Source organism: Tachyglossus aculeatus, chromosome 18, assembly GCF_015852505.1.
Source record: "Tachyglossus aculeatus isolate mTacAcu1 chromosome 18, mTacAcu1.pri, whole genome shotgun sequence".
NCBI lineage: Eukaryota > Metazoa > Chordata > Mammalia > Monotremata > Tachyglossidae > Tachyglossus > Tachyglossus aculeatus.
This window is the reverse complement of record NC_052083.1, coordinates 30,040,845-30,065,451: the sequence shown is the minus strand read 5'-3', so window position 1 is coordinate 30,065,451 and position 24,607 is coordinate 30,040,845. Positions and strand designations below refer to the sequence as shown.

Sequence of the window (24,607 nt, the reverse complement as noted above, 5' to 3'; positions counted from 1 at the left end):
ACATAGGGCTCACAGTCTTAATCCCCATTTTGCAGATGAGGTAACTGAGGAACAGATAAATTAAGTGACTTGCAAGTGGCAGAGTTAAGACTAGAACCCAGGTCCTTCTGACTCCCAGGAGGTCAATCTGACTCCCAAACTTCGGGGTGGGGACTAAGTGCCCAGGTGAAGCAGTCGGGAGAGGAATTAGAAATGGGGGCAGAGAATGAGCACAGTCAGGGAGGGCTTCCTGAAGGAGAATTGATTTGAAGAGGAGGAGAATGTGGGTCTGTTGAAATATGTAGGAGTGGGGGAGGATTTCAGAAGAGCCTGAAAGATGGGGAAAGAGCGGTTGTCAGCCACATGTGAAGGGGAAGGGAGCTGCAGGGAGAAAGAGTTGAGAAGCAGGGTGGCCTAGTGGATAATAATAAAAATAATAATAATGGTGGTGTTTAAGTGCTTACTATAGCTCCTCCGCCGCTAATCTCCTCACCGTACCTCGCTCTCGCCTGCCCCGCCATTGACCCCCAGCCCACGTCCTCCCCCGGGCCTGGAATGCCCTCCCTCTGCCCATCTGCCAAGCTAGCTCTCTTCCTCCCTTCAAGGCCCTGCTGAGAGCTCACCTCCTCCAGGAGGCCTTCCCAGACTGAGCCCCTTCCTTCCTCTCCCCCTCGTCCCCCTCTCCATCCCCCCATCTTACCTCCTTCCCTTCCCCACAGCACCTGTATAGATGTATATATGTTTGTACATATTTATTACTCTATTTATTTATTTTATTTGTACATATCTATTCTATTTATTTTATTTTGTTAGTATGTTTGGTTTTGTTCTCTGTCTCCCCCTTTTAGACTGTGAGCCCACTGTTGGGTAGGGACTGTCTCTATGTGTTGCCAATTTGTACTTCCCAAGCGCTTAGTACAGTGCTCTGCACATAGTAAGTGCTCAATAAATACGATTGATGATGATGATGATATATGCGAAGCACTGTTCTAAGCGCTCGGGGGGCTACAAGGTGATGAGGTTGTCCCACGGGGGGCTCACAGTCTTAATCCTCATTTTACAGATAAGGTAACTGAGGCTCAGAGAAGTTGTGACTTGCCCCAAGTCACACAGTTGACAAGAGGCAGAGCCAGGATTAGAACCCATGACTTCTGACTCCCAAGCCCAGGCTCTTTCCACTGAGCCAAGCTGCTTCACAAAGAGCATGGACTTGGAAGTCAGAAGGACCTGGGTTCTAATCTTGCGTCCTCCACTTGTCTGTGTGTGACCTTAGGCAAGTCACTTCACTTTTCTGTTCCTCAGTTCCTTCATCTGTAAAATGGGGATTAAGACTGTGATCCCCATGTGGGACATGGATTGGAGAAGCAGCGTGGCTCAGTGGAAAGAGCACGAGCTTTGGAGTCAGAGGTCATGGGTTTGAATCCTGGCTCTGACAATTGTCAGCCTCGTGACATCAGGCAAGTCACTTAACTTCTCTGAGCCTCAGTTCCCTCATCTGTAAAATGGGGATTAAGACTGTGAGCCCCACATGAGACAACTTGATCACCTTGTATCCCCCCAGCTCTTAGAACAGTGCTTTGCACATAGTAAGTGCTTAACAAATGCCATTATTATTATTATTATTGGGTACAACTTGATTAGCTTGTATTTGCTCCAGTGCTTACCAGCGCTTATTGAGTTCTTACTGTGTGCAGAGCACTGTACTAAGCGCTTGGGAAGTACAAGTTGGCAACATATAGAGACAGTCCCTACCCAACAGTGGGCTCACAGTCTAAAAGGGGGAGACAGAGAACAAAACCAAACATACTAACAAAATAAAATAAATAGAATAGATATGTACAAGTAAAATAAATAAATAGAGTAACAAATATGTACAAACACATATATACAGGTGCAGTGGGGAAGGGAAGGAGGTAAGATGGGGGGATGGAGAGGGGGACGAGGGGGAGAGGAAGGAAGGGGCTCAGTCTGGGAAGGCCTCCTGGAGGAGGTGAGCAGTGCCTGGCACATTAAGCGCTTAACAAATATCATTTAAAAAAAAAGAGTGGGCATGAGCAATTAGTTGTTGGCAAGATAGATGAGAACAAGGTACAATGAATAGTTTAGTTTGAGAGGAGTCAAGTGTATGGTCTGGGTTGTAGTGGGAAAGGAGTGAGGAAACTTGCAACTGAGTGTCTTAAAGTCAGTGGTCAGGAGTTTCTGCTGGATGCAGAGAGGACTGGGCAAACACTGGAAGTTTTTGAAGAGTGGGGAGTGGTGCGAAGAATGAGATGTTTTAGAAAAATGGTCTGGGCGTTTAAGGTCCTTCCTAAGTGGTATTTGCTCAGCGCTTACTATGTGTTTGAGCACTGGGGTAGATGCCGGGGTGGAGACAGTCTCTGTCCCACCTGGGGCTCCCAGTCTGAAGGAGGGAGAACAGGGATTGAATCCACATTTTACAGATGAGGAAATGGATCCTCAGAGAACTTGCGACTTGCCCAAGCGGGGACTGGAGAGGGAAGAGTCCGGGTGGCAGGGAGGCGTATGAGGTGGCTGAAACAGCAACTGAGTCAGCCTATGACAAGCTATTGATCCCTGTCTACTTGTTTTGTTGTCTGTCTCCCCCCTTCTAGACCGTGAGCCTGTTGTTTGGTAGGGGTTGTCTTTGTTGCCGATTTGTGCTTCCCAAGCACTCGGTACAGTGCTCTGCACACAGTAAGCGCTTAATAAATACGATTGAATGAATGAACAAGCGCTTGGACACACAAGGTGGCAGTTTGGATGGAGAGGAAGGGGTGGATTCTGGTGAGAGAATTTGGTGACAAACTATCAGGTTGAAAGATAGAGAGAGGGCTCAAGGATGGATGAAGCTGTGATTATTGGTGAGAGGCCCCTGGGGAAGCATGGTAAAGGCTGGTGATTACCGTTATTAATTGAAAAGCCTTAGCCTCCTGTGGGCAGTGTCGTTAAGATCATCAGGTTTGTTTGAAGTTGCACCTCTACAAACACTCAGATCATCTTCAGACTTAGAGAAGTCTTTGGTGCTGCCCTACTGAGTAGGTTTGAACTATACAACTTTTATACAAAAATACTTAAATGTGGATCGGAGTTAAATTAAAACAGAAAACATGTGATGAGAAAACTGAACTAGTGTTGGTCTTGGCAGAAGTCCTTTGTACCACTTTCTAGTGTAAAGAACCTGGGACGTATACATTTCATGACAGACTGTTTGAATAAGTTTCCAGTAAAACAGGTTCTGCTTAAATCCTCATCATTTTAATGAGATTTTTTTTGAATGAGATTTTTTTTTTAATGGGCCACCACCTAGGTACATTGTGCAGTAAAACACAAAGGCATTTGGGACCCCTTTATTTTCAAGATGAACTTAGTTTAAAAAAGGTAATTTTGGCATTTAAAAAATGTATTTAGAAAATGGAAAATGTTATGTTCGCTATATATCGTGGTTGTGGGTTCTAATTCTGGCTCCGCCACTTGTCAGCTCTGTGACTTTGGGCAAGTAACTTAACTTCTCTGTGCCTCAGTTACTTCATCTGTAAAAGGGTGTCAAGACTGTGAGCTCCGACAATCTGATAACCTTGTATCTATCCCAGTGCTTAGAAAAGTGCTTGGCACATAGTAAGCGCTTAACAAATACCATTATTATTACTATTATTATTATATATTTTATTTTGTTAATATGTTTTGTTTTGTTGTCTGTCTCCCCCTTCTAGACTGTGAGCCCACTGTTGGGTAGGGACCGTCTCTATATGTTGCCAACTTGTACTTCCCAAGTGCTTAGTACAGTGCTGTGCACACAGTAAGCGCTAAATAAATACGATTGAATGAATGAATGAATTATGCAATTGCATCCTATGTGCACCCTCAAAGCCATTTGGGTTAGGATGTAGAGATGCGGTGCATGTAATAAATAGACAGACAGGCATGTGTCGGATTATATCGCTAAATCTTCTTAGCAAGTTGGCATTTCAAGATGCACTGCTTGGGCTAGATTTTTGGTTTTATATTAAAAGCTGATATATGGGAAGAAAAAAGAAAGCCTGTATTCTAATGTGGTTCCAAAATTAGCAAATTTTTTACAAGTTTAAAAAGGAAAGGTGAAAATGAGAGTACACACTGCAATGTGATTTTCAAGCTGTCTTTTTTTTTTTTTAATGGTATTTAAGTGCTTAATATGTTCCAGGCACTAAACTAAGGGCTGGACTAGACAAAAAGCTAATCAGGTTGGACACAGTCTGTCCCACATGGGACTCCCAGTATTAATCCCCATTTTACAGGTAAGGTAACTGAGGCACAGAGAAGTTAAGTGACTTGCCCAAGGTCACACAGCAGACAAGTGGCAGATTAGAACCCAGATCCTTCCGACTACCAGGCCTGTGCTCTATTCATTAGGCGATGTTGGTTCTGTGTTGCCAATCTGTACTTCCTGAGTGCTTAATACAGTGCTCTGCACGCAGTAAGTGCTCAATAAATATAACTGAATGAGTGAATGCTTCTCTAGTTGTATTCACCCAAATGCTTAGTGCAGTGCTCTGCACACGGTAAGCACTCAATAATCAATCAATCAATCGTATTTATTGAGCGCTTACTATGTGCAGAGCACTGTACTAAGCGCTTGGGAAGTACAAATTGGCATTACATAGAGACAGTCCCTACCCAACAGTGGGCTCACAGTCTAAAAGTCAATAAATACCACTGATTGATGAGTTCAAAATGTGAAAATCTCTGGGACTAGTGGTATATTGTGGATGACCATGTCTCTGAGGCATGTCTGGCTTTAGTGAGCTTATTGCTACAAAAGCCTTTTATTTAGCTTTCCCTAGCATAATCAGCCTTAGGGCTAGTCAAACCTACTGTACCTTATTTCTACACTTAAAGGGTGAAAGCAATTAATAGTAGAATAATGAGTTCCCATACTGTCTTACTTAAAAAAAACTATTCCAAATTAGTCCTTTTCTGGCAGAATAGGAACACTGAATACCTGTTGACTTTCCCCTTTAATACTCAGACCTCCAACAGCGGTTAAGACCAGATTCAGGAGCTTAATTGACATCTAGTCTCCAAATTATTTATAGATGGGAAGGCAAAGATTAATAAATTAAATTTAATGTCCCCCAAAGCCCCAAGTTCCTGATTTAGCTAAGGTAACCAGAGAGGACCCAAATGATCAGTTGAGAACCTAGATTCCATTCCAATTTCTGTTAACCTCTTACAACACAGCTTTGCCTTTCCTCTCTGAGAGCAGCATTTGACAGGTAATCGCAATTCGACCATCAGTCAACCAATCAATTGTATTTATTGGTTTCTTCCTGAGTGCAGAGCAATGGAAGAGTACAGTACAACAGAGTTGATAGACACTTTTCCTGTCCGAAAGGAGCCTACAGTCTAGAGGGGGAGGTATACATTAAAATATATTACGGATGTGGATGGAAGTGCTGTGGGGCTGAGGGTGGGGTGAATAATCAGTGCTTAAAGGGTACGAATTGAAGTGCCTAGGTGATGCAGATGAGCGTGAAAGTGTGGCCTGGAGTGTGGAGAGATGGGAAGCAGGGAGGTCAGTGAGGAGGCTGATGTTTGATAAGTGTTTGGATCAGTTTAGATGGAGGGGAAAAGGTGGATTTCAGAGATGACAGGGTCTGGTGACAGAGTGAATATGTGGGTTGAATGAGAGAGTCGAGGATAATGCCGAGGTTATGGGCTCATGAGATGGAAGGTGGTAGTGGTGGTGTCCACAGTGATGGGAAAATCACGGGGAGAATGGGTTTTGGGTGGAAAGATGAGGAGTCCTGTTTCAGACAAGTTTGAGGCTTTGGCGGGACATCCAAGTGGAGATGCTCTGAAGGCAGGAGGAAATGAGAGGGTGCAGGGGAGGAGAGAGGTTGGGGCCGGAGTGGTAGATTTAGGAATCATCCTCATAGAGATGGCAGTTGAAGCCGTGGAAGTGAATGAGTTCTCCAAAGGAATGGATGTAGGTGGAGAATTGAAGGGAACCCAGAAATGAAGCTTGAAGGACCCCCACAGTTAGAGGGTGGGAGGCAGAAAGCCCACTGTTGGGTAGGGACTGTCTCTATATGTTGCCAACTTGTACTTCCCAAGTGCTTAGTACAGTGCTGTGCGCTCAGTAAATACGATAGATTGATTGATTGATTGACCCAGCGAAACAGACTGAGAATGAACGGCCAGAGAGGTACAAGGAGCTTGAGGAGAGGACGGTATCAGTGAAGTGAAGGCTAGAAAGTGTTCCAGGAGAAGGGAATGATCCACAGTGTTAAAAGCAGTTGAGAGGTCAAAGAGATTTAGAATGGAGTAGAGACTGTTAGATTTGGCCAGAAAGAGGTCATTGCTGACCTTAGAGAGGGCAGTTTATGTGTAGTGAAGGGAAACTGAGTCCCATGTGGGTCAGGGACTGTATCTGATATGAGTGCATTGTATTAACCCTAGTGCTTAGCCCAGGCTTGGGCCCATAGTAAGCACTTAAAAATACCACAACTGTTATTTAATGTAAGCTCCTTGTGGGCAGGGAATATCTGTTTATTGTTATATTGTACTCTCCCAAGTACTTAGTGCAGTGCTGTGTACATAGTAAGCGCTCAGTAAATACAGTTGAGTTGAAGGGGAAAGCACATGGCATGAAAAACCTGTTCACATTTCCAAAGGATAAAGAAAATTCACACAGATTAACCCTGGGGCCGCTGCTCTTTGTTTTCACAGCTTGGGAAAGAAAAGTTCCACAAATCTCAACACTGGGGATTTTGCAACAGGGTTGGTATGCTGCTGAGTGGAGACAAACCTGGTATTGGAGGGGAACCGCTGCCAGGGCAAAAACCCACGCCCAAGTACAGCGTGTTTCCTCGAGGAGTGGGAAGCGATGCCCCATCGTGGGTTGCATTTGATAAGCAGGTATGTCACTATGCTGTGTTGGAAAAATGATTTTCAAATTTCACACCTCATTTTAAGACCTGCAAGGGTCATGACAAGGAAGGTGAGTGCAACTGGTACAGAAGACTGTTCTGGAAAGACCTGAGCTCTCTATTAAAAAAAAATAAATCATCTGCATATATGGGGCGGCTAGCTAGTCCTCAAACCAAGTAAATATGAGTGAAGGCTGCTGAAAATTTGTGACTCCAGGGTAGCATCGACAGAGTATATATGATGAAGTCCGCAGGTCAATGCGGACTGCCAATCTTTTATTTTTATAGAATACTTTGGCGGGTGAAGTCTATTTGTTAGTCGCTGTATGCTCGTTGTGGTACCATTAGCCAAGTCATTTCATTCCAAGGAACTAGACTGTGAAATGATTCGAGAGGACATTTATGTCATAACCCTCTAATTTAGTAATAACCGTTTCCAAGGGTGAAATCTGAAGAATAGGAGAAAAAAGGAAAAAGAGGGCTATGGAGTGAAGTTTGTATTATAGAAACCTCCCTCAATATAGTGATGGAGTGTTCTCAGGATAACATTTATAGGGGGAGAGAAGGGAACCAGTGAAGTTATGACTCATTTTAGAGAGACACAGCTAGGTTGTTCCTAGTGAAATAGTCTCAAGGTTGGAAAGAGAGATGAAGTTTATGGAGCTTAGAAAGTGATTGTGCCATGACTTCTACAACCAGTACTTGTGTCCAAAGAGAGCACGTGTTATCAATTTAAGACCAGGCGTTTAAAAATTCCATTTTAGAAGCCTTAGTTGGTCAGCTTTTGGGCCTTCCAAAATTTCACATCAATATGCACATCCCAGGATTGGAAATAACTCATGTGATGATATGTGAATATTGGTAGTCAACCAGACTTAATGATGGAGGAATCAATCAATCAGTGGTACTTATGGAGTCATTTACCATGTGCACACTGTACTATGTACCCAGTGCTTAGAACAGTGCTTGGCACATAGTAAGCGCTTAACAAATACCATCATTATTATTATTTTTCGGACAGTAAAATAGTAGAGTTTGTAGACATGATCCCTGCCCACAAGAGACATAAAGATGAAAAGAATCAACTGGTTAATCAAGGGTATTTTACTTAGTGCTTGTTATGTGCAGAGTATTAGACTTTAAGGCCTTGGGAGGGTACAATAAAATAGAGTAGGTAGATGTGATTGCTACCCACAAAGAGCTTACCATCTAGAGGAATCAATCAATTAATGAATGGTACTGATTGAGCACTTATTGAGTGCAGAGTACTGTAGTACACTTGGGAGAGTCCAGTACAACAGAGTTGGTAGACACAATTCCTGCCAACAAGGAGCTTAAAGGCAAGAGAGAGAATAAGGAGTAACTGCCAACTCAATGTCACCACAGAAGTTCTTTTTCGATGCAAGGAGAGAGCAGAAAGAAAAAAAATGCAAATTCCTCATTTTCCTAATAATTTCAGTTCCAGAACAATGACATGATCTTCAAAAACTCGGGCCCATCTTCCCCCCAGCACCTTTCAGTCTCTCAGAGAAGTGTAGTCCTTCTAGGATCTTGGGACATGAAGTGCCCAAGAAGAAAAAGGTGATAGGAATCAGCTTCTTTGTGCTCCTTCAATATCCCTTGGCTAAGTCTTATCAATCAATCATATTTATTGAGCTCTTACTCTGGGCCAGAGTACTGTAGTAAGGGCTTGGCAGATTCCAATCATCATCATCGTCATCAATCGTATTTATTGAGCGCTTACTATGTGCAGAGCACTGTACTAAGTGCTTGGGAAGTACAAATTGGCAACATATAGAGACAGTCCCTACCCAACAGTGGGCTCACAGTCTAAAAGGGGGAGACAGAGAACAAAACCAAACATACTAACAAAATAAAATAAATAGAATAGATATGTACAAGTAAAATAACTAAATAAATAAATAAATAGAGTAATAAATATGTACAAACATATATACATATATACAGGTGCTGTGGGGAAGGGAAGGAGGTAAGATGGGGGATATTAACAAGAGATAATACTAATAATACTACTACTAATAATAATGGCATTTGTTAAGCGCTTACTATTTGTAAAGCGCTGTTCTAACTCTGAGTTGGTAGACATGTTCCATGCCCACAAGAAGCTTGCATCCATAAAGACCTGGTTGTCTAATTTGCTTTCCCCAGCAAGTTCTGCCCAGTTTGTAATGGAACTTTGGTCTCCTCAGGCCCAACGAGCATGGGGGACTTAGCAGCCTAAACATGGTTTAGTTGGTCCCGGCTAGTCCTGGAAAGCAGACTACAATCCTTATAGAGAGGGCTTCCAAAGGAAGATAAATTGGGGAACAGGTAGCCTTGCTTTGTATAATGGCACACGCAGAGCCTTTGAAAAATCCCAGTGGTCCTGGTCCACTAGTGGAAATGCTGTGCACCATTAACCATGGCCACCATTTTTCTTCTGGCACAATTTGGGCTAGGGTAGGCAGTGGCACTATACGCAATGACTCTTGGCCCTGAAAGCAGCGTGGCGCAGTGGAAAGAGCTCGAGCATAATACCAGCTCCACCACTTGTCTGCTGTGTGACCTTGGGCAAGTCACGTAACTTCTCTGGGCCTCAGTTACCTCATCTGTAAAATGGAGATCATCATCATCAATCGTATTTATTGAGCGCTTACTATGTGCAGAGCACTGTACTAAACACTTGGGAAGTACAAATTGGCAACATATAGAGACAGTCCCTACCCAACAGTGGGCTCACAGTCTAAAAGATGAAGACTATGAGCTGCATGTGGGACACGGACCCATTTGTCCAACCTGATTAGCTCGTGTTTACCCCAGCATTTAGTAACTGGCAAATAGTGAGCACTTAATAATTACCATTAAAAAAGAAAAAAAAAAAAGGGCTGCTACCTGTATAAAATCTTGGGCACCCCCGGAAATACCAGATCTGGGTTTTAATGATTTCTTCCAAAGAACAAGTCAAGCTAGCAAGTTCTTGAATAAAATGCATAAAACATAACCAGGTTTCAAGTTGAATTAAATTCCATCTTTTCAGTGTTTCATTTTGCAGTCTCTTTTATAATTTGCCAAATCACGTATGGTCTTTTGTGAGTGCGGGATCATTTTAACTCTGGACTATTTGGGGAAATGTGTGGCTTAGGTACATCAGCTTTCACGAAAAAGGAGTGTAATTCCCTCGGTTGTCCTGCTGGTCATCTTTAATTAAATATTCATTGGGCTCGAGATAAGAGTCTCAACCTATAAAATATTTACTCGCTGATGAGGTTGTGATCTAGCATTCTAGTTAAAAAAAGATTTTCTAAATAGATTATTCAGCACAACAAAGAGACCTTTTCCTTTTTAAAACTGAGTTATATCTACCACCCATTTTACTTGATTTTTTATAGACAAATTCAGCGGTTAGTAATGCGTTAAACAACAGATATCCTTAAAGTATGTTCACCGTATTTGATCACCATGGCCTACAGGAAAGAGCTTGAGTTGACACCTGTGATCTAGTCCCAACTTTGTCACCGTCCTACTGGGTGACTTTGGGCAATTTACTTAACCTTCCTGTGCCTCGGTTTCCTCATCCATAGAATGAGGTCAGTTATATCTTCCCCATCCTTACCAGGATAGTGTGAGGATAAAATGCAATATTTGACGTGAAAGCACTCTGGAAAGAAAAGTGCTTTATGTAAAACTCTAGGTAATGTCAGTCACGATTTGATTTTTTTTTTTAGCTTGGAAGAGGCATAAAAAGGGTTTCAAAACTTGTGGGGAAGTTCTCTTGGAAGTAATAAGGTGACCATCAGATTAAGGACTTCAGAAACTAGTTGTTATTTTGACAGTCCTATCCTAGGCTCTGTTCTATAGCTTTTGTGGCTTTTTCCTGTTATCATTAATCAGTTAATAGTATTTATTGAGCACCTGTTGGGTGCAGATACTGTACTAAGCACTTGGGAGAGGACAATGGAAAAAAAAACCCCAAAACAATCCCCACCCTTAAAAGGAAGCAACATGTGGGAGTCAGAGGATCTGGGTTCAACTCCAAGCTCTGCCATGTGCCTGCTGTGTGACTTTGGGCAAATCTATGAGCCTCAGTTTCCTCATCTGTAAAATGTAAAATACTATTCCCATCTATTGAGTTTGTCAGTTCTATAAGAAACTGGGACTGTGTCCAACCTGATTATCTTGAATCTATTCCAGTTTCTAGTATAGTGCTTGGCACAAATGCCATAAGAAACACTTCAGTCTAAACAGGAAGGGTGAATTATTTCAGTTAGGAGGAAAAACAAAGATGTAATTGGTAAAAGCAAGATTAGGGAAAGATGGATAAATGAACAAATAAGTGAATAAATGATTCAGCACTTGGTTACTACATTAGTGTTTAGCACTAGTATTGTACTCTTCCGAGTGCTTAGTAGCATGCTGTACATGCAGTTAAGTACTCAGTGAGTACCACTTATTAATTAATTACAGTTTCTTTTCATTTGAAAAGTGTGCAGTTACCTGCTTCTGCAAATCCAAATGCCCATGTCCCACTGTGGCAGGATAATTTATAAGAATTTTAAGAATTTATTTGAAGAATGTTGTCACTTAATTTAAAGCCAACGTTTATTACACTACTGACAACTTGCACTTTCATATATTTAAGGCATAGCTATATCTTTCCAGATTTGCCCCTAAAAGACAGCTGAATTTAAGTACACCTAGTACAGCACATAACTGCTTAACAAATACCACAATTATTATGATTGCTAGAGGTCATAGTGGCCCACTCCCCATTGGCAACAGAGGCAATAACCCCCGCAAGCTTTTTGTGTTGGACTTCTAGGCTGAATCATCCTCAGCCCCTGGCAAGACCTAAGCGTTTCCAAGCAGGGCCAAAACCACCTATAATGGCGACTGTCATGAAGTCTGCTCCATTCCTGTCCTCAGTGCACCTAAAATCCCTTCCCTTGTCATCCCTCTGCTCAACATGAAAAGTTGGCCCCATACTAATGGGTAACAATGACAGCCGGGCTGATTTTGAAAGGCAGACGTTCTTCAGTTTATTTTGTGACATTTTTGTTCACAAAAAGCTCCCTGGATTCCCCTTCCACTCCCTATCCTGCTGAAGCATCGACCAAGCTGAAGATAACAGGGTTGCGGTTTACCTTCCGGGGATGTTGATGACGTTCTTTGGTGTTCATCCCAAGCCTGAATCCAAATGGGCCATCCCCGGGGAAGAGAGTTCAGATGCTTGGGGTCACTGAGTAAACACTTTTGTCCCACGGAATCCTTGCACGCCTCTCTGGCATCATTTCCTGTATTTGGCAGAAGAATATGCTTTGTCACCTCCTCCCAAATCACCCTAAAAAGCCATCATTTAAAAGATCAATAAATGACTCTTCCAAATGCTAAACTCTGATACTAAAGTAGTTAAAAACACATCTTTCCCATTATTACAGTTGATCCTATAATGTCTTGAAACTCTTTCAACAGGCTCCAAAGTGGAAAGATGCTCTATAACTATAGCGTTTTTGTCCCATTGTTATATTGTTTTCTTTATTCAGATGGGGGAACCTGGAATACACGACGACAATTAGGCTTATGCAGTTCCATTTTCTCAAAGTGTGTAATCAGTCAAATAGACTTTACCCAAGGAAAATCTCTAACCTCATGATCCCCACAGTTACTTTAAAGTATAATAAGAATCCCCTCTCCCAACTAATTTTTTCCAGTTGGCAAGTACATTTTTTAAGCTCCACCTCCAAGACACTATTTTTTAATTTTTTTTTCTCTTGGAGTATTCCATTTTAGATATTAAGCACAGGCATTAAGAAATATTTCATTTTTTACTTCAAGATAAAGGACGATGACTTACCTTTACTAGCTGGACTGGGTGGTGCCTACTACAAGTCTTAAATCTAGGGAAATGCAATCTATTTCCTTGTCAGTGATGACCATATCCCTGATTTATATCTGTTGACATTAAGTAAATCTGTCTTTCTTCCACCCCTGCCCCCCTGCCATAGCAATCGATAAGTCAGGTTTGGCAAATGCTGAGATTGAATCCAGACTATAAATTGTACAATATTCTTGGTTCATTGGTTCATGGCTGAGTTCATTGGTCAGTTTTTTGTTTGTTTTATTTTAATCATATACACACAAGTTTTCCATTGTATGGTTACACTGAATCATTCTTTATTCTTGTCTTCATGCTATGGTTTGAACAGGTATTATCTTTTGATGCCTATTTTGAAGATGAAGTCGCTGATAAAAATCAAGAGCCGTATAGAATAAGGCACTGTAAAATCTTTTTCTACCTTGAAGATGACACAATTCAAGTGGTTGAACCCCAGGTGAAAAATAGTGGAATTCCACAAGGTATCTATTTCAAATAGAGAGTTTTGTTTTCTTCACTTGTAATTTTTTTTTTCCCATTTACACCCCTTTATTTCTTTGAAAAAGTCTCCATAAATGGCTCCTTAACATAGAGACTCCTTAGGTGTCAAATCCTGCTAGAACTTGGTATATAAATGTTGAAAAAAATTTCCCTTTTGTTTTGTATTATTATTTTGTTAAATTCATCTTGTCATATGACCTAAGCAACCCAGCTGAGTCCAGGCACTGGGCCATAGTAATTGTTGATCCCCAAACTTGCAGAAAATCAGCTAGGGGAATGAATTAGTTGGTTTTAGCAGCTACACACGTTTATTTGGCGCATCTAGGCACTTTAGTGAGCTGAGAGAAAACGTATTATTCCACTTTCTTGGTTATTACTGCTTGGTTAGCTGGGTCTTATAGTGTCCAGGTTGCCAACTTTCTTCTTCTGACCCATTTCTCTGCCCAAAATAGCTCCTTCCATTATGGCTTAGAAGCAATGTGGCCAAGTGGAAAGAGTACAGGGCTGGCAGTCAGGAAACTGGGGTTCTAATTCCAAGTCTGCCCCTGCCTGTAGGGAGACCTTGGGCAAATCACTCAGTCTGTCCGTGCCTCAGTTTCCGTATTGGTAAAAAAATGGGGTCAAGACACCTGTTCTCTCTTTATCTTAGATTGTGAACCCCAGGCAGGATGGGGACTGTGATCTGATTGTGTTGTTTCTACCCCAGCACTTAGCACAGTGCTTGGCACATAGTAAATGTTTGAGAAACACCACAATTATTATTTTCTGTAGTAATTCTAATCACCTGCTATCTCCAGCTCACACTTTTTATTTACCCCAAGATCGTTTCACATAGTAAGTACTTACCAACTACCACTATTATTATTATTATTATTATCATTAGAGAAGCAGCGTGGCTCAGTGGAAAGAGCCCGGACTTTGGAGTCAGAGGTCATGGGTTCGAATTCCGGCTCCGCCAATTGTCTGCTGTGTGACCTTGGGCAAGTCACTTAACTTCTCTGAGCCTCAGTTCCCTCATCTGTAAAATGGGGATCAAGACTGTGAGTCCCACGGGGGACAACCTGATCACCCTGTAGCCCCCCCAGTGCTTAGAACAGTGCTTTGCACATAGTAAGCGCTTAACAAATGCCAACATTATTATTTTTCTAGACTGTGAGCCCACTGTTGGGTAGGGACCATCTCTGTATGTTGCCAACTTGTACTTCCCAAGCGCTTAGTACAGTGCTCTGCACACAGTACGATTGATTGGTTATTGTTGTTACTATATAAAGCTGTGCTTAACGTACCTGAGCCCTCTAAGCTGTTACATTGAACTCTCCCAAGTGCTTAGTACAGTGATCTGGACTCAGTAAACACTCAAATACCATTGATTTATTGATTGCTAGTAGTAATAGTATTTGTTGAGTGCCCACTTGGCATTATCCCCTTCAGTAAGCACTGGAAAAGTTTAAAATAAAGAAGGGGCACATTCCGTGCCCGCAAGAAGCTTGCACTCTAATGGGGGAGACAGACATAACTACAGATAGAGTAGTTTAAATAATTGACTGTTCAATTGAATAAAATGCTTATGAAAGTACTGAAGTGATGATAAATGAGCTCAAATGTGCCAGGGTTCACTGATTGGTTATATGACCGAAGGTGCTGGGACTTAATCAGAGAAGGCATGTTGGAGGAGTTGGGATTTTAGGAAGGTTTTGAATGTGGCTATGGCCCATTTAATTTGGGGAGGGAGGGATTTTCAAGCTGGGGGATACAGGTGCAGGAGAGGAAGGAGCAGGGGTGTTGAGAACAAGGTACCGTGAGGGGATTAGCTTGGGAGAAACTAGGAGAGCAAACCGGGGAATAGCAGGGGAAGAGAGCTGATGACGGGGTGGACAGCCTTAAAACCGATTGGAAGGTGTTTTTCTTTGCTCTGGAGAAGGCAGTGGAGGGTCAGGAGGACAGGAAAGATGAGGACCAGGTGACACTTTGGGAAGACGATTGGCACAGCAGCATGAAAACAGATTGGAGTGGGGAGAGGCTGGAGGCAGGGAGACTAGTGAAGAGATAATCCAGACAGGCTACAACCCGAGTTTGTACCAGAGTGATTAGCAGATTGGGTGTCAGGGAAGAGGTGGATCCAGGAGATATTGAATATTAAGAAAAGGTAGGATTTAGCAGTAGATTGAAAGTCAGAGTAGAAAGACAGTGAGGAGTCAAGGGCGGCACCGAACATGTAGACTTCTAATGGGGGAGGCGGACATTTAAAATCAATTCCTAGTCCAGCAGAAGATTCCCTCAGAGGGTATCTCAGCCATTCATCGAGGCCCCTAGAATCCTCCGCATCTCTGGAAGAGATGGCGATGGAGTGATAGAGACCAGTCACTGAACTGTGTTGCCCCCCAGTATTTGGGAAGCCCTGTCTCCAGCAGCGCCACCCCCATGGAAACCTGCCCATTGGCATTATGAGGATTTCCCTGTCCTGATTTAATAGTCCTAAAATCCCTCTTGTCTTCCCTCCATCCTCCTGGTTTCCCTCTCCAAATTGCTGTCTCCATTTTAGGGTACCACAGCTAAAAGTGGCAATTCTGTGCCAAGGCAGTCACTGACTGAACAGTGCAAAAGTAGGCCTGCTGCTACATGAAATTGCTTTCAGAAGAAGAGAGATTTGTGGTTTTAGAAACCTCACCCAGAAATGGGATTTTTGTGCGCTCCAGTATCGAAGCGGCATTACATAATGTCATATCCTTGCCTTCTGCTCTCCCGGAGGCAAATCTCCTTCTCTGTCTAGACAGACCTGCTCACTTTTGCGATTTAGTTTGTTTCATTTAATTGTATTGGTTTTTCTGCAAAATGTGAATACAGCTTCTTCATTAACTCAAGCCCGCTTGTCAGTGTCCCAATCCCCAAAGGAGGATAGTTTTATTCCTTGAAATGTAGCGGTGATTTTACTCAGCTAAAGATAATACTGACACACTTAAAGAAGGTCCTATATTTTGAACCTAGCATCATTTTATGAGGTGTACTGCTTTTTTAAAAACCTTAGCAGATTCTCTTGCCACTAAAAGCAGTTCAGTAGATTCAAGTAGATGTAATAGCAGAACTTAAGTGTATGTTACTGCCTTTAAAAAAATTAATAATAATAATGATGGAATTTATGAAGCGCTTACTATGTGCAAAGCACTGTTCTAAGTGCTGGGGAGGTTACAAGGTGACCAGGTTGTACCATGTGGGGCTCACAGTCTTAACCCCCATTTTATAGATGAGGTAACTGAGGCACAGAGAAGTTAAGTGACTTGCCCAAAGTCACACAGCTGACAGTTGGCGGAGCCGGGTGTTCGTTAAGCGCTATGTGCCATCCACTGTTCTTAGTGCTGGGCTAGATATAAGGTAATCAGGTTAGACACAGTCCATGTCCCACATGGAGCTCACAGACTTAATCCCCACTTTACAGATGAGGTAACTGAGGCACAGAGAGGTGAAATGACTTGACCAAAGTCTCACAACAGACAAGGGGAGGATCTGGGACTAGAACCCAGGTCTTTCTGACTCTGGGCCCAGGCTCTATCCACTAGACCACACTGTTTCCACCATTAGATTGTAAACTCCTTTGGGGGGCAGGGAGAGCATGTTTTATTTATTTTGAGTGTCCCCAAGTGCCTAGTTCAGTGCTCTGCACGTAGCAAACACTCATCGGAGAAGCAGCGTGACTCAGTGGAAAGAGCCCGGGCTTGGGAGTCAGAGGTCATGGGTTCTAATCCCGGCTCCGCCCCTTGTCAGCTGTGTGACTTTGGGCAAATCACTTCACTTCTCTGGGCCTCAGTTACCTCATCTGTAAAATGGGGATTAAAACTGTGAACCCCATGCTTGACAACTTGATCACCTTGTATCCCCCGCAGTGTTTAGAACAGTGCTTCGCACATAGTAAGCGCTTAACAAGTAACATCATCATCATTATCAAATACTGTGGCTACTGATACCGTTGCTGATGTTGGTAAGCTGTTGAATGGTATGACATATCTAAGAATTGTAACCAACTCCTAAATGAAAATTCTGAGGATGGGACAGCATCAGAAAGCTTGAAGGTATCAAAATCATCCTTAATCCCCAAGGATTGTATTTAGGGAGCAAAACTGATATCTCAGAGCACATATGGCAGTAAAATAATTACATGTACACACAGCTGAAAGCATTCTGAGGGAAAGTTGAGGGACCTCTGGGAGGGAGGGCATGGCGGGTGGAACTTGAAGAGGGCAGGTTTCATAGATTTAACAGGTCCCAAAAACCAAATTTGAGGGTCTCACTTGGAAATTCATGGCACTTTTCAGCTCTGCCCCATAACTCCCAGGTCTGCTGGTAGAGTTTTGGCAAAAGATTCATCAGCAAAATTACCAAAAAGGTCCCTGGCCCAAAGACACAGGGGTTTCTAGTTAGCCTAGGAGACCATGAATAAAGTACTCTTTTAGACAGAGTGGGGGCAAATGCTTTGTTATTTTCTTCACTTTGACTCACGGGGATGTTAAATGGAAGCTGTAATACGGGCTTAGGGAAATTGGTCTGTCCAGATAAATCTGTCGAGCTCATCAGCCATTTCCCGTTGGTAGGTTCACTGAGAGTTGTTGGTTGGAAGAAGGGGCCCAAACCATTTCATTTTGACTTAGCATCAAACCAGGCCGTGTGCTTTGCTCTCCTGTGTTGTGCTGCAGAGCTGCTAAATACCTTCAGATGCAGGGCAAGGGTGTTCAAGTTAAGGATTTTTAATTTGCAGGGGCAGTTTTCAAATACCAAAAGTGTTAACCTTCTGACACGTGGTTTACTCTAACTTCATGCTGACTGCCCACTCCTCTAAGGGATGGTTTTGCATTAGTAGCAACCTGCTTCAACCTATCATCAACATTAAGAAAACCAATGTTCAGAATACCAATCATATCCTGCTCCCTCAGCACTGGGTGATTCAAAGATGTTTTCCTTGATACGGAGGGTTGCTAAAATTAGCGGCGGGGCCTTCTGGTGATTTAAATGTTGGCCATATTTGAGAGAGACCTGAATCAATCAATGGTATTTATTGAACTCTTACTGTGTGCAGAGCACTGCACTGAGTGCTTATCATCAAACTTGAAGTTAATATGTGCAGCTCAGTGGTGCTCAGTCCTGCTCTCTGGCCCTAAGATTTGCAAACTGGGTTATCATCAAAACAAAGAACTCGACCGACTTCATAATGATAATTGCAGTGCTTGTTAAGCACTTACTGTATGTCAAGAACTGTAGTAAGCACTGGGGTAGATACAAAATAATCAGGTTGGGCACAGTTCCTGTCCCACATGTGGGCTCACAGTCTAAGAGCAGGGAAAACAGGTATTTTATCCCCATTTTACAGATGAGGAAGCTGAGGCACAGATAAGTTAGTTACTCATCTTGCCCAAGGTCATTCATTCATTCTGTCATATTTGTTGAGAGCTTCCTGTGTGCAGAGCACTATACTAAGCATTTGGGAGAGTACAATAACAATAATAATAATAATGATGATAGTATTTGTTAAGCGCTATGTGCCAAGTCCTGTTCTAAGCGCTGGGGGAGATACAAGGTAATCAGATTGTCCCACGTGGGCCTCAGTTCCCTCATCTGTAAAATGGGGATTAAGACTGTGAGCCCCACATGGGACAACCCCATCACCTTGTATCCTCCCCAGCGCTTAGCACAGTGCTTGGCACATAGCAAGTGCTTAATAAATAACATCATCATCATCACGTGGGGCTCACAGTCTTAATCCCCATTTTACAGATGAGGGAACTGAGGCACAGAGAAGCTAAGTGACTTGCCCAAAGTCACACAGCTGACAGGTGGTGGAGCTGGGATTAGAACCCACGACCTCTGACTTCCAAGCCCGGGCTCTTTCCACTAAGCCATGCTGCTTCTCTAATAAACAATGAACAGACACATTCCCTGCCCACAACAAGCTTACAGTCTAGAGAAAGGGGAGACAGATATAAGTAAATAAACTACAGATACGTACATAAGGGCAGTGGGGCTGGAAGAAGAAAGGAAGCAAGCCAGGGTGATGCAGAAGGGAGTGGGAGAAGAAAGGGAGGCTTAGTCAGGGAAGGTGTCTTGGAGGAGATGTGCCTTCAAAAAGGCTTTGAAGCGGGGGAGATCAATCAATCAATCAATCAATCGTATTTATTGAGCGCTTACTATGTGCAGAACACTGTACTAAGCGCTTGGGAAGTACAAATTGGCAACACATAGAGACAGTCCCTACCCAACAGTGGGCTCACAGTCTAAAAGGGGGAGACAGAGAACAGAACCAAACATACCAACAAAATAAAATAAATAGGATAGAAATGTACAAGTAAAATAAATAAATAAATAAATAGAGTCATTGTCGGATTTGAGGTCACACTGCAGGCAAGTGGTAGAGCTAGGATTAGAACCCAGATCCCCTGACTTCCAGCTCCTGCTCTTTCCATTTGGCCACACTGCTTTTCGTGCCAAGATTAAGCAGCCATAGAAGGTCTTGAACCCCAAAGTGCTTGATTCTCAAAATATTTACAGCCATGAACCCTTTATCCCCCAGTCTCAGTTTTTGCTGGATCAGACATTTAGTTCCCATTCTAGATGGCCAAAATTAGTGTTGGATGGATAATGAACAGCTGGTAAGCATTCAAGAAAATGACCGTTCGAGAAGTAGAAAGACTCTTTGCAGTCTGCTCTTCAAATGTGTTCGGTTGATCTAAGTAGTTAGGAAGCAATCACTAACGAACTGCATGCTGGCCAAGATAGTGAAGAATTGATGATGATAATAATAATAATAATAATAGTGGTTTTTAAGTGCTTACTATGCTCCAGTCACTGGAGTAGATACAAGATAATCAGGTCCCACTCCCTCATGGGGCTCACAGTCTAAGTAGGATGGAGACGAGGTACTGAATCCCCATTTTGCAGTTGAGGGAACCGAGGCACAGAGAAGTAAAGTGAATTGCTCAAGGTCACTCAGCAGACAAGTGGTGGAGTTGGGATTAGAACCCAGGTCCTCTGACTCCCAATCCCATTGCTCTTTCCACTAGGTCACATTGCTGCTTCTTATAACATTGATCAATGATAACATTATCATTGATGACAAGTTATGAAAGAACCAGAAACAGTATACTTGCTCAGCCAAAGTGGCAATGCAGGAAAACAAAGCCTTTACCGATGAAAAAAATTCTGTAAGGAACATCTGCTTGGATGTTCCAACATAGCATTTTATGCATTTTATTCATAGCCACAAAACTTTAATGCTCATCCATACGTAAAGGAGAATCCATCACTTGTAAGTGATATTATGTAAAGCAAGTCTCAGAGACGCTTTTGGTCAATCTGAAAATCGTGGACTGGAAAAAATTATCAATGTAAACATTATTTTTAGTAGCTAACGGTGCCTGAAAATGCCTCAAATGCCTACACGTTTATAGATTGTTAAATCTACAATTTATTTCAAATGTCTAACTTAAATGATTAAATAATCTGCACACTGTTTTTAGTAGCACAAATTACGACCTACTAGGAGTATTTTTTTTTGTCTGAAATCAAGTTGTCATCTTTTAATGTAGTGTGTTTTTGAAAGTCCCAGGCCAGTTCTAATATGTTGAGTTTATTCTTTCGATAAGTAATGTTAAAAAATATTAAGGAAAAGGCGAGGAGAAAAAAAATTCGTTAGTGAGAAAATATTAACTAGCTAGCACAGCATTCCCAGAATTCATCCCAGGCTTAGCCAGTGCTTTTCTATGTGACCTTGGGAAAGACTTTTCCTCTTGCGGTGTGTGAAACAGAGGGAAAAATACAGGCCACGAAATATCTTTAAGAAGAGGTTGCAGAAATCAAATAGTTCCGAGTATTCATCCCCACAGTTTATATTTTGCTTTTACTGGAATGGGTTCCCTGGAATGATTCCTTTATAGGCTTTCTCCAAAGAGCATCTGGCCCGGAATGGGGCCTGAGCTGAGATGGAGCAAGAGCCTGACACTTCCACTGGCGGCATGTAACTCTAGTTCTTAGCTGGGAGCTGGTCAAAAGTCAGGGGGAAAAGTCCACATTTGTTGGGGCAGTTAGAGAAAGGGATTTGTGGGTCAGTGAAGGGGTGGAACCAAGACTTGGTTGTCACTGCCACTTTTCCCAGAGTTATCCCTTTAACCTGACCCGAAATCCAGAGAGGGAAGTAAATGGCAAGTTTGAAGGTGGGGCAGAACAGGTAGAAGAGTGCCATTCCATCAGGTAATCTCTTCATCAAGCAGGTAGTCCTAGCCTTTGGCCTTAATCAATCAATCAATCAATCGTATTTATTGAGCGCTTACTGTGTGCAGAGCACTGTACTAAGTGCTTGGGAAGTACAAGTTGGCAACATATAGAGACAGTCCCTACCCAACAGTGGGCTCACAGTCTAGAAGGGGGCGACAGAGAACAAAACCAAACATATTAACAAAATAAAATAAATAGAATAGATATGTACAAGTAAAATAAATAAAGTAATAAATATGTACAAACATATATACATATATACAGGTGCTGTGGGGAGGGGAAGGAGGTAAGATGGGGGGATGGAGGGGGGACGAGGGAGAGATGAAGGAGGGGGCTCAGTCTGGGAAGGCCTCCTGGAGGAGGTGAGTTCTCAGTAGGGCCTTGAAGGGAGGAAGAGAGCTAGCTTGGCGGATGGGCAGAGGGAGGGTATTCCAGGCCAGGGGGATGAGGTGGGCCGGGGGTCGATGGCGGGACAGGCGAGAACGAGGCACGGTGAGGAGATTAGCGGCAGAGGAGCGGAGGGTGCGGGCTGGGCTGGAGAAGGAGAGAAGGGAGGTGAGGTAGGAGGGGGTGAGGTGATGGACAGCCTTGAAGCCCAGGGTGAGGAGTTTCTGCCTGATGCGCAGATTGATTGGTAGCCACTGGAGATTTTTGAGGAGGGGAGTAACATGCCCAGAGTGTTTCTGCACAGAGACGATCCAGGCAGCAGCATGAAGTATGGATTGAAGTGGGGAGAGACACGAGGATGAGAGATCAGAGAGAAGGCTGATGCAGTAGTTCAGACGGGATAGGATGAGAGCTGTCACCTAGCTCCCTCTGACCTAGCCACTGTCTTCTCCCACTAGCCCCGAGCGGAGCCGGCAATCATTGTTCCTTGTCCAGTTATCCTCACCGTGCCTCATTCTCATCATTCTGCCACTATCATCTTGTTCACACCCTCTCCCCTGCCTGGAACTGCCTGTGAAGTAGCAGGGCCTAGGGGAAAAAGCACTGACATGGGAGTCAGAGGATCTGGGTTCTAATTCTGCCTCTGCCATTTGCCTGCTCTGTGACCTTGGGCAAGGCACTTAACTTCTTTATGCCTAAGTTACGTCATTTGTAAAAAGGGAATTAAGACTGTGAGCCCTATATGGGACAGGGACTGTGTCCAACTTGATTAACTCGTATTTAGCCTAATGTTTAGTACAGTGCCTCGCACATACTAAGTGCCCAACAAATACCATAAAAACAAAACAAACAAAAACTCTTGGGTTTTTCACAGATGCGAGAGCATAACAAATAAACTCAGGGGCCTGAAAGCCAATTTAAGCCTAAAATGGAGCTACCTTCCATGTGGATGGAATAAATCTAGGTTGCCCTCTCAGTGGAAGGAATAGGTCTGTAGCTACCATTATAGACCACATAGCACAAAACTACTCAATACCCTTCTTATTCAGGCAAACAATAGTACGACTGAGAATTTGTTAGGTTTGAGGAGGATTGGGGGGAATGTTCTTCCCTGACTGTGGCTACTGGAGAAGACATTGAGCTGTGGGAACTGGAGTGATTTTTGACATTTCAGGCTTTTCCACCAAGCAGCCTGCTGGAGAAGAGCAAAGTACGGGGAATCAGAGGATGTGGGATCTAATCCCGCCTCCGTCTGTTATCTGCTGTGTGAACCTTGGGCAAATCACTTAACTTCTCTGGTCCCTAGTTTCCTCATCTTTAAAATGGAGATTAATTACCTCGTTCGCTTTCTTTACTTAGATTGTGAGCCCCAGGTAGACAAGGACTGTGTCTACCTGATTAGCTTGTTTCTTCCCCAGTGCTTAATGTAGTGCTTCGCACACAGTAAGTGCTTAACAAATACCACATTTATTATTATTTTCCCTTTATCTCTCTACTTGACCTGAGTTTTTAGCTTCCCACTCCTTTTGCCATCCTATCTTCTGCAGAGTTCTGTATAAGGGCTCTGGTTGCTAATGACAGAAAGACAATATTAGGTGCCTTTGCTATCAACTAAGTTTCTATTTAGGCCGAGTAAAAAGTACTCGGTGTGAGAGCCTGTAAAAGATCCTATGATTTAAGCATATAAGCCTATAATCAAGCACTGGTGGTTTATTTATTTATTCATTTATTAAGCACTTGATGTGTGCAGAGCACTCTACTAAGTCTTGGGAGAGTACAGTAGAACAGAGTTGGTAGAAATGTTCCCTTCCCACAACAAGCTTACGGTTTAGAGGGGGAGACCAATATTTAAATAAATTACGGATATGTATATAAGTGCTGTGGGGCTAAGGGAGGGGTGAATAAAGGTACAAAGCCAACTGCAAAGGTGATCCAGAAGGGAGTGGGAGAAGAAGAAATGAGGGCTTAGTCAGGGAAGGCCTCTGTTAGAAGATTATGGAGGAAAGAACAGAATCTCTCAGCACAAAATTTGCCTTATTTCCCATCATAGGAACTATTGTCCGGCGACATCGGATTCCACTTCCACCTCCTGATGAGGATCGGTTTTATACGGTAGACTTCTTCAACGTCGACACTGAAGTCATATTTTATGCCCAGAAATACAAAATTGTAGACTGTGACCAGTTCACCAAACATTTTTTGAGGAAACTGGGAGTCCGGGTAAACCCCCCGGTCTTTCGTCCAGAAGATCCTTACACGAAAGAGCGGAAAAAGGTAAGGGAGGATGGTACCAATTGGGGAGTCATTTTTAACAACTGAAATGTTTTGGATGGTCAGGGAGTCCCACATGAGACGGGGACTGAGTCTGATCTGATTGAACTTTACCTACACCAGTGCTCAGCCCAGTGTCAGGCACATGTCAAAAATGCTGCAATTTTTATTACTAATGAATATCTTTAACCTGCTTCCCCCTTTCTTTCTGCCCACCTTTCCGTCTCCCCTTTGAGTAGAAAAGGAAGACCAGGGGAGGATATGCCCCCTAACCCCCTAAACGTTCTTGCATGTGGTCCCTAAGGGGTTGCCCAAAATGTGAAGTGCCAGACTGTTTTTCCGACTCCTAAACGCTTAGTACTCCGCTCTGCACACAGTAAGCGCTCAGTAAATAACAACAGCAAATGATAGTTGACCTGTCTTCGTCACACACAGG

At 43.0% G+C, this 24,607-nt stretch overlaps 1 protein-coding gene across 2 annotated transcripts in view; it reads left to right on the top strand.

Annotated features, from left to right (window-relative positions):
• The window catches only part of EFHC2 (EF-hand domain containing 2), a 67,513-nt gene that overhangs the window by 5,419 nt on the left and 37,487 nt on the right, over positions 1 to 24,607 (top strand). For both annotated transcript variants that reach the window (XM_038760440.1, XM_038760441.1), the window contains exons 2-4: positions 6,688 to 6,876; positions 13,091 to 13,241; positions 23,951 to 24,174. In XM_038760440.1, coding sequence (XP_038616368.1) covers positions 6,688 to 6,876; positions 13,091 to 13,241; positions 23,951 to 24,174 — 564 coding nt within the window. The remainder of the gene's footprint in view (positions 1 to 6,687; positions 6,877 to 13,090; positions 13,242 to 23,950; positions 24,175 to 24,607) is intronic.